Below are 9,973 nucleotides of genomic sequence, written 5' to 3' on the forward strand. Positions count from 1 at the left end.
TAGAATTATTTTGAAGTATCTACTTCAAAGTAAAGAGAAGAAAAACTGATGAGTAATTGTTTGTAGCTACGTGCTTATCTACAAATTAAATTGTGCACTGAAGTGATCATGGTAATGTTGCCAATTTCATCCAAACATAATCGGAACTAATTTGGGATAATCAGATATCGTAGTAATGTTGGTTTAATCAGCAAATTTAAGCTTATCTACTTCGGCAATCAAACTGTTTCTGTGTGTAATTTGTTATGTTGCAACTTTCAACAATAAGGAAAACTAACACTTTCGATAAATTTCAACAATTAAAAGATCCTATTATCCAAAATTAGTTCCAATTGTGTTATCCTAATTAATAGGAGTCAATAAATAATTTACCGATTTGTGTACATTCATACACGACCATATCTCGAACAACTTTACTCGCGTGTTCAAGTCTTGCGCATAATAATATCGATATTTTTCAAACACCTCCTCAGAGCTCAACATATAGACTGTGTTAACCTTTCTTCGAACCCTGAATTTGTTAAATGGAGCGGATCAAACATTTTATATGGTTAAATGTCCCTGGTTACGATCTCGGTGTTTACGACGCGTCGTCAGGGCAACGCAAATACGCGTGACAATTACCTGCCTGGCGCGGGTCCCGGTAAGTTAATGAAAATTCAAATGTTGGATTATTGCACTGTAGCGGATTTTCCGTCAGAGATGTGTTCGAGTCAAACACTTCTTGTCTCAATCAAATATTGACAGGTCGAAATATTAGCAAAATTGTCAAATGCTTCAATAATTGTGTAAATATCAATAAAAATTTGATACGCCGGATACATTTGCTTGTAGCCAGCGGAAACAATTCAATTACCGTACGATTAGCAGAGATCATATTAAAATAACTAGCTAAGCTCTTCAATAGGTACATAGAACACTATTCGGTTCAACTGTATGGAAAACTTAAGTCTTCAATCATAGCGTGCAGGGTTGAACATTAAAACATGCGACGTCACGCATCGGTTGGAAAAAATCCTTTGTCAGTAAAATTCAGGGTCGATTTATTTATTGAAATTCCTTTTTGCATAGTGTGTTACAGTATGTCTATAGCATGGATGGTGTTCGTCGTAATATTTCTAATGCGATTGGATCTCTTTAATCGTTAATATCAGCTCTACAATGAATAAGTAAATAGAGTTAGAAGACAGTTACAACAAAATTTATGTTTTAAAGGACAACGCTCGGTTACAACGCCAACCGTTACGCTTTATCAAACCTTGTTGTTATTTCACACAGAGGTAAAATTGATATGATATGGATGGCTAATAACAAATGTCATTCTCCTTAAGTCAATGAATATTCATGACATACTACCGTTAGCTTCTAGATTATTATGTCTTGAATTTCTAAAAAATTCCTCCATTCCAGTTTAATCTTCTGACCGATGACAATATTAAAATCCGAATAAAAAGCAACATATTCCATACAAGCCTTCTTATACATACAGTAACCATAGCAGCGGGAGACAAAAGGATCATTCGGGCATTATTTGAGCAAAACCATTTTGTCATGGGGTACTACAGGATACAGGAGGTAGGGTTTGAAAGTACCGTGGGCGTAGACATTGATTGAATGTGTTCACCCCAACAGTTATCAAATACCGTGGTAACTACCTAAACAATCAGAATATTGAAGGGATGGTCTCCACCTACAGGGCTCAGAAAAGATGATGATCATTTACAACAAGACACTCGTCATTCTTGGATGATTTCTGTTAGCTGTCGTCAAGGCAACGGGCTGACCTCTTACGAACAGTGCGCTCATCAGCAAATTTGGTGTAGTTCCCACAGTGTGTGTAGTACAGAGAGTACGTTTGACGCTTTCAGCATGTCTCTCTCAAGCGAGAGAAAAAGGTGACAACGTACCAAAGCATCTACGATATGGATACACATGAATCTACATCACTAGAGCTGTGTTGTCTGGCTATAGAAGGGGTGTAATTGGAAGACAAATCAATGGATTCGAAGACCCAAGACAAGTATTTCACGTTTTAGAAGTATATACATGGATACTTCGCGTGATCATATGACGGAAAATATGTCGAAATCGACACTGTATTCCTCTCGCCATACTGTTTGCTGTGCATCCATCTTCTCGGTCAAGATTTTGATAGAATGAAGTGTTTTCGGACAGTAGTTCGCTTCATATCCACGCCACTACCGATTTTACAGGATACAGCTTTTTACAGAAATGACAATGCTTACAACGACGATCTAGCAAGACAAAACTGATGAGAGTCAAAATGCCCAGGAGATCTTGTTAAATGCTAATATAAATGCGGACGTCATCACGCAGGGCTAGCAAACGGTTTATAGCATATAGACCCTTGCTAAGGTATATGTTTACGTCAACATCAAATAATCGTTATTTTGTCTCTGTTTGATTCGTACGGTAAGTTGTCTTCAATTGATACGGTATCGACCTTCTGACATCAGGGATCCATATCCTAAGCTATGTAAACTGAAATGAAGTGATATTTTACGGGAAGAAATTTTCGCTGTGTTTATCAAAGAAATAACAGTAATGGCGCTGGCGCTGCACAAAGCCGTGAGATGCGGCCGTTCACAACAGGTGCGTTATCTAATAGAAAGCGTCGACATCTTCATTGATATAAACACGAAGGACGGCGATGGAAAGACGCCCTTAATTCTCTGTTGTGAGCTTGAATCCCAGAATGCCGCAGTCAACATCGCGAGATTGTTGCTACAAAACGGGGCAGATGTGATGTTGACCGATCTTGAGGGAGTGAACGCAATGATGTATGCGTGTCGACTCAGACGACGGGGGATGGTTGCCATGTTTCTGTCGCAGGGGAATTGTAAACTAGCTCACCAGGACAAGAGAGGTTACACGGCGCTACACTACGTCGCCGCTAATGGAGATTTGTCAATACTGATCATGCTTATCGATCACCATAAAAAATACAGGGTCGCTGTTGATACACTTACAAATCATGGTGAAACGGCTTTGATACTAGCCGCTAAACATGGCCACACAGAATGTGCTAGAGTACTAGTTTCGCGCGGAAACGCATCGCAAACGATACGAGACAATTTGGAGTTTAAGAATGCCGCAGATTGGTTGCAGAAACGCGCGGGGAAAATGTCGTCAGAACTAATGCCGAACAACAGAAAAAGGCGCGAAATGAGAGTAAGAACGCTTTCAGCAAGTGTCGCAGAAGGCTCGAATTCAGTGATGTCTGATGACTTCTCGGCAAAGAGGCCGCACTCGACGAGTTTTATGACAAAACATGATAAACAAAGACTTTGCCTGTCACAAAGCGAAACCGTCGTCAGTCTTCTAAACAGCGAGTTCGAACATCCTAGAAATCCGGCCCACGAAGAAATTGCGCGGTTGTACGGTATTCATTGCGCGCAGCACTCGGCATCGTATCGACTGCCGGCTAAGCTGATCCCTCTACCGACGCAGTCACCGGAACCGACGGAAGAAGAGTCATCGGCAACTGATGAACTGTGCTTGCCATTCGGCAAACCTCTCAGAAAAAAGAGCGCAAGGGGCGGAAGAAAGACTCAAAACGAGGCCCAGAAGAGACTGAACAATTTGACGACAACGGCACAGACCGTAGCAACGATCAAAAGAAGGGCAAGACTTGATATGCGACCGCGGACTCCGAGGAGATCGGGTCGACCATCCACACCTGATAAGACTCAGAGCGACGGAGAGAGTTCTAGAGCATCTTCGCCTAACAGTTCTCAAACCTCAAGTAACTTTCTTCGAGCAGTTACCATGAAGAAATTTCGGCAGAGGAAAAACTTGTACCAGCAAGTAAAAAATGAGGAGAATGTGAACGTTAATGATGGGGGAGAAAACAGCAAATCACGCGAGAATTCGGGCCCGACAACTAGACCTAACAGTGTCGACTCAGACAAATCCAGTCAAAGTGCCAAAAGAGTCGGCTACTTGCACAGAAAGGAATTTTTCACATCCTTGTCGACGAGCCTACAAGTTATTCAAAGTGAATCTGAATCATGCACGCCAGAACCGTCACCGACGCAGCTGCATTCCAGTCAATCGATTCCTGTGCCTGCATACGGCTATGGATTGAACAGCAGCAACTCTCCACCTTTTCGTGAAATTCACGAGAAGGGAATTCAGCCCGAAACTGAAAACAATCGGAAGCGTGAAAGTACTGAAACACAGGACGGGGGTGGTAGAAGCAACAGCGCTAGCGAGAAATATCGAAGGCAGATCGCTGGAAGACCGATATCTCCAAGGAAGAGGCTTCTTTTACGTCAAAGTTCAAGCAAGCTTACAGGACAGAGCATTCAACTAAGAGACAAAAATTGGGATATAAAAGACAGAGATCGAAAATTTGATCCTGACGCTGCTGAACAGATGTCCTCTCGAGAATCATCCGCCCCAAAACAAGGAACACTGAATCGGTCCGGGAACCCATCTACTGATTATGATCCTACAAAGGACATCAACGAGCATATCAGGCCCAGAAATCCAGAATCGTTGCCAGCCAGTCCGAGGACGTTGGCGGATGGTAACATATTCAAATTTCCAAAAGGGCATGGCAGCGGTGATAGTTCGCGGAGGCCACATTCTCAGGCGAGGACCTCAGCTACCTTAGCTGAACTTGACGCCAGGATATTAGAATTGAAGCACGAATTGAAAGCGATGAAGCGGGGCTGGAGGGGCAGTTCGAGAAACAAGGTAACGTCTCCCAGTCTCTCATCGTCAGGGGAGTGGACTTCTGACATACCAAGACCAGGAGGGGAGAAGGAAAGGTCACCGAATCAAGTGCTTTTAATTGTGACAAAAGCTGAGCATTCTGGTGAAGGAAAGAGTGATCGCACATTTGACAACAAACAAACAAACAACACTGATTTGAATGACAAAAACGATCTTCTGCGTCCTATCGAAATGGGGCGGTCAAAGCCAGACTCCGAAGTATCAATTCACAAATCTACGGGGTTACGAAACTTTACAACGCACCCTGTCGCTCACCACAGCAAGGAGAACACAGTTGCGAAAAAAGGAAGAAAATCGAACCGACACAAGCGATCAGTCATCGTAACCGACAACTGTTGCCATGGAGATAACGACATATCTTGTGAAGCGGAAGATAAGGAAGAAACGATAAAAGAAGTTGATCCCGTCCAAGAACTCGATGAAGAAGATCAATATAAGGAAAATCAAAGAAAGTTAGCAGCCAAAGTACTGGCCAATAGATATAAACATCCTGCGCATGCTCCCTCGCGTTTCGGGAATTCTCTGACAAGAAACGTCAAAAAGTTGAAATGTGCAAAAGCAACGATAAAAATAAACCCGTCATTGAAAATCTACCTGAAAACAGAATCCCACCCGCTAACAAGAGCGCACAGGATGCCCTCTGTAGGACAGAGGTTGAAGTCGGTGAGTGGGTCAGGGGAGTCTGTATACCAACATATCCCCAGAGCGATTAGGTCTCTCTTTCGGGGTAAATAGATACACTAATTGGACATCAAAATAACTGACATCATGTAGTGCGAATCATTTAGCTGATATACATAACATTCAAAACGCGATCTTGTTAATGAAATTGTCAAGGCGCCATTACCAGGAACTTTTGATGCATTTTGCAATGTGAATCGTTCTACTGTAAAAATCATGGGAAAACGCATAATATTCAACTCGTAATGACACAGGCTTTATGTGTGTATTAAAATTCCAATGTTATTGTTGAAAACAGAAATTAGGTCTGACTATAATTCGTTTTTCCGTAATTGAAATTGCATATTGTAACAAATGTATTGTGTCGACAAGACGTTGAATACTAGGAATATCAACGTAATTTCAGGTGAAGGATAAAAAACGATTTTTTAAAGAAAAATAATGAAGTTATCACCGAAAGTTACAGCTGTAGTCCCTTTGAAAAGTCTAGAGAAAAAGTTTTTATACGATCCATTTGTTTGTTTCTTTAACAAATATATGTATATATTGTTAGTTTTGTTGCAAATTTGTAAAATCAGACATGATATCAGACATCCTGGCGAGATAACAATGACAACGACAGTGCGTACAATTGAAATTCAACATCTTGCTATGATGTACCTTTGTCCGTTTGGCTAATCCAAATAAATTCGTGTTTTATCTCATGAGAATTATTACGCCATGCACTTCAGTGGCTCTTTTAGTTACCTGCTATACTGAGACGATCGCATGAAATATAATAAAAAGAATTATAAAAATGGTCTTATTCTGCTAGGATCCACAGAAATGGTCATGTTTGAAACCAGACATGTTTGGCCGTTCTACACAATAACATTATTCACGTATTAGTTTCGCCAAACCTCATTTAGCCAATAATTGAACTGCAAATAATGAGGCATATTGTTCCCCTTTGTATTCGAAACATTATTGACGCAACTAAAAGTCGATATCGACATTTTCCATAATATGCCATACTTGCTTTTCAGAACGTCCCTGATCTGACATAAAGGTGTTCAGGCACGCATTGCAGCATTCTATAACATAAACCTGTCCAATACACAGCGTTAATATGTCGACATTTTCCATAATATTCCATACTTGCTTTTCAGAACGTCCCTGATCTGACATAAAGGTGTTCAGGCACGCATTGCAGCATTCTATAACATAAACCTGTCCAATACACAGCGTTAATATGTCGAGCTAATGGCATTTTTGATAATCCTTTCTTATGAACGCGTTCAGGACTGTTGCCTTGACAACGCTTGACAAAACCATATCTTTACTCTGGTGAAATTACAGCGCTGGGTATCAACCAAACATTTACGACAGTGACATAGCGAAAGAAAACTCCGCTTGTGTCAAACACAGAAATAGAAAAACAGTTTCGACGATTTTAATGAGGTTGACGCAAATGCAGATTTTATTCGAGTGTTCTCTTAGTCTAACAATTTCATAAAATATGAATGACAAATAAACGCTTTGATTTCTACTTTCTAAAAACCGACTCTGGGCAACAGGCTGCATTCTGGGGCTTCGTTTGCCTGAAATCATTGATTTAACTTTCTGTTCGAGGTAAAGACTCCAAATTAGACTCACAAAGCCAAGTACGTTTGACTTGTTATCTGAATACATTTATTCTAGGCTGTAGAGTACTGGTCGGGATCAACGCTCGGACTCACTATCCTCTGACAGGGTGTGTTGCTAATTATCAGGGCAGGGAATATGGCTGACGAATGTAAATAAAAGTAGATTCGAATTGTTTTTATTATAGATTTACATCGAACGCTTATGATCTATCAATTGAAAAGAGAAACGCGAAGGTGAAAACCAATTACAACCACAAGTCAGTCATGAAAATCGTGTTGGTAAAATATTGGTGCAGATTGCCGAAATCTCAGCCGGGCACTGACATGTACCTTCACGACATCGTAATGCCAACAGTTCAGTGTTGAATTAAAATAAAATAATTTCAGCAAGTTATAAAACATTCATGTTACTTTTTATGTGATATGCTTTGACTGAGATGACGCTTCACGATCCTATGCCTTCTTGAGTTTTACAGTGTGTGGTATCGTATTTGTGCTTGTGTGCGGGAACTCTCTGGGTTTTGCGTTTGCGCATGCGTAGAGTGGACGCAACCGGCGGTCTACCGAACGAGACTGAGTCTGGCAATAACGCCACTATATCTTGGTTAGAAAATACAAACTAAACCACAAGATCAGTCGCAATTTCTCCACTATATCGTACGCACGAAATCGTTTTTATCGATCGACTTGCACAAAGTCTAACAATTTCGACGTCAGCCCGCATTGTGCGTACACCTTCTAAAACCGTGACGTAGCCTATATTATATCTGCTTTTCAGTCTTCAGCGTTGGGACAAATATACCGCGACGATACCCAGTCCTGACCTGAAGTCATGACTAAGGCTGCGTTTGCAAAAAAAAACAGTTAGGAGGGGTGGCTGGAGGAATTCAGGCGGGATTTAAAAACATTTGGGGTAGTAGACGGGAACTTGAAAGTTTTGCTCTACCCATCGGCAGTGACAGGGGTAGCTCGGGCTCTGACTATGAAGTAGCTGAAGAAGAGTTCGGTTCATGTGACGCTCATGACAGTGAAACATACTTGTACACCAGATCAGGCCAGAAAGCAACACACGGAAGACCAGGATACTTGAAAGTTATCAAGGATTTTTGAATTCTCCCTTATGAAAATAATCAAATATTAAAGATTAAAGATGGGGTTACCATGCTTGATTTTCTAAATTTTCAAATTCTCTCAACATAAAGTAACACCCAATTAAAACTTTGTACAGTAAAGGTTCTAATTAAAAGTGTGTGACTAAATGGAATGATTTTAATTTTAAAAATTTAATCATTATTACACCGAACATTTCTAAGATTAAAACGTTTATTTGATGCAATATTTTAACCTTCCAGTTCTGTCAATTTTGTAAAACTTATAAGTAGTATCTAATGTTGCCAAAATTCACACTTTGCATACTTTATCATGATCGATCGTCATTTTGTGGGCTCTTCAGCAGGTGTCATTGACCTGGCAAGAGTTTGGTTAACTGATTGATCATGTAGACGGGGGACTTGGAAATTTTTTAGGGTATTGAGGGGCTCGGAAAAAAATAAGATTTCAATTGCGATTCCTCCAGCCCTTCTAGCTGTTATTGGTGAACGTAGCCTAATGTGTCATCTAATCTTGAACCAATAGGTCCTTCGAAGCTCAAAGATAATACAAGACAGTATCAATATGATCAATGGTCTTATTTTTGCCCTGGAGACGTAATATTTATTTTCTACTTATGAAACTTCATGCATGTTAACATGCTGGTGTTTCACTCTAGACTGCGTACCATACCTTGTATTATACATGGCATTGCAACGCCGTCTAGTCTAGTGCCGAGTCGTCCTGTCGGCGTAAACGTATTCAAAGATACCCGATTATACTTACAAGTTCTATAACGTACTGAATTATATCTACTTTCCTGTCTCTGCTGGTAAGTCAAATATACCACACGTTGAAGTCCAATCCTGTGTTGAAATCTATTATAGTGTCTATACGTCCGTTTGGAAGTTGAAGTCCAGTCCCGTGTTGTCTATAGTGTCTATACGTCCGTTTGGAAGTTGAAGTCCAGTCCTGTGTTGAAATCTATAGTGTCTATTCGTCCGTTTGGAAGTTGAAGTCCAGTCCCGTGTTGAAATCTACAGTCACTGTGTCTATACGTCCGTTTGGAAGTTGAAGTCCAGTCCCGTGTTAATATCTACAGTGTCTATACGTCCGTTTGAAGCTAAAAACTATAGTTTAGCTTCATGCCCCTTGTTGGGAAGTAAGATCGTGGTCAAATTTATATACGAAAACGACAGGAGCGTATGTGCCGTGCAATGTATCCTACACGAAGTCATTGTAAATGACACAGTCCCCGATTGGTTAATACATTTTGAAGGTATTGACGGGAAAAATTGTTAAGTGAAATTAGTCAAAAGATAATCGGAAAATGATAGAGAAAGTATTGACCTTGTATTAATGTGCATCTATGCTGTTGATGTACCAGTAAAAATGGAATAAACTATTTATGTTAGCTAAATTTGTGTAATAGTTGGGTAGTAGATGTGGCTATATGTTATGAGAAGAGGTATGAAAAAATAGAACAAAATTGTCACATGGCAGCCATATTAGGTTCTATTGCAAAGAAATTCGACATGCACATGTAAAGTCATAATTTGTTGTCCTTGTGCCAATTTCAAATTAAATCGGCCCCAGCATGTGTGATTAATGGCTTTGGACATGAAAAAATCATAACAAAATTATTGCCTGGCAACCATATCGAATCACGTTGCTGAAAAAATCAGATGAACATATGTATATCCTGGTGTGTTGTCTGTGTGGCAAACTTGAAAGGAAACAGTTCTTACATGTCTGTGTAGTGACTGACATAATAAGAATCGGAAAATGGCCACCGGAGGCCATATTGGATCATACCA

At 40.3% G+C, this 9,973-nt stretch overlaps 1 protein-coding gene across 1 annotated transcript; it reads left to right on the forward strand.

Annotated features, from left to right (window-relative positions):
- Window positions 1-1,746: 1,746 nt before the first annotated feature.
- LOC139138187 (protein phosphatase 1 regulatory subunit 12A-like) lies at window positions 1,747-7,654 on the forward strand. Its single transcript, XM_070706445.1, has one exon. It carries the CDS (start codon window positions 2,566-2,568, stop codon window positions 5,494-5,496), a length of 2,931 nt encoding a protein of 976 aa, XP_070562546.1. The 5' UTR covers window positions 1,747-2,565; the 3' UTR covers window positions 5,497-7,654.
- The last annotated feature ends 2,319 nt before the right edge of the window (window positions 7,655-9,973 follow it).

Source organism: Ptychodera flava, chromosome 8 (assembly GCF_041260155.1).
Source record: "Ptychodera flava strain L36383 chromosome 8, AS_Pfla_20210202, whole genome shotgun sequence".
Lineage (NCBI taxonomy): Eukaryota > Metazoa > Hemichordata > Enteropneusta > Ptychoderidae > Ptychodera > Ptychodera flava.

What these genes read in the sequence shown, in the direction of transcription:
- LOC139138187 (XM_070706445.1), top strand. Translation starts at nt 2,566, where the DNA reads ATGGCGCTGGCGCTGCACAAAGCCGTGAGATGCGGCCGTTCACAACAG.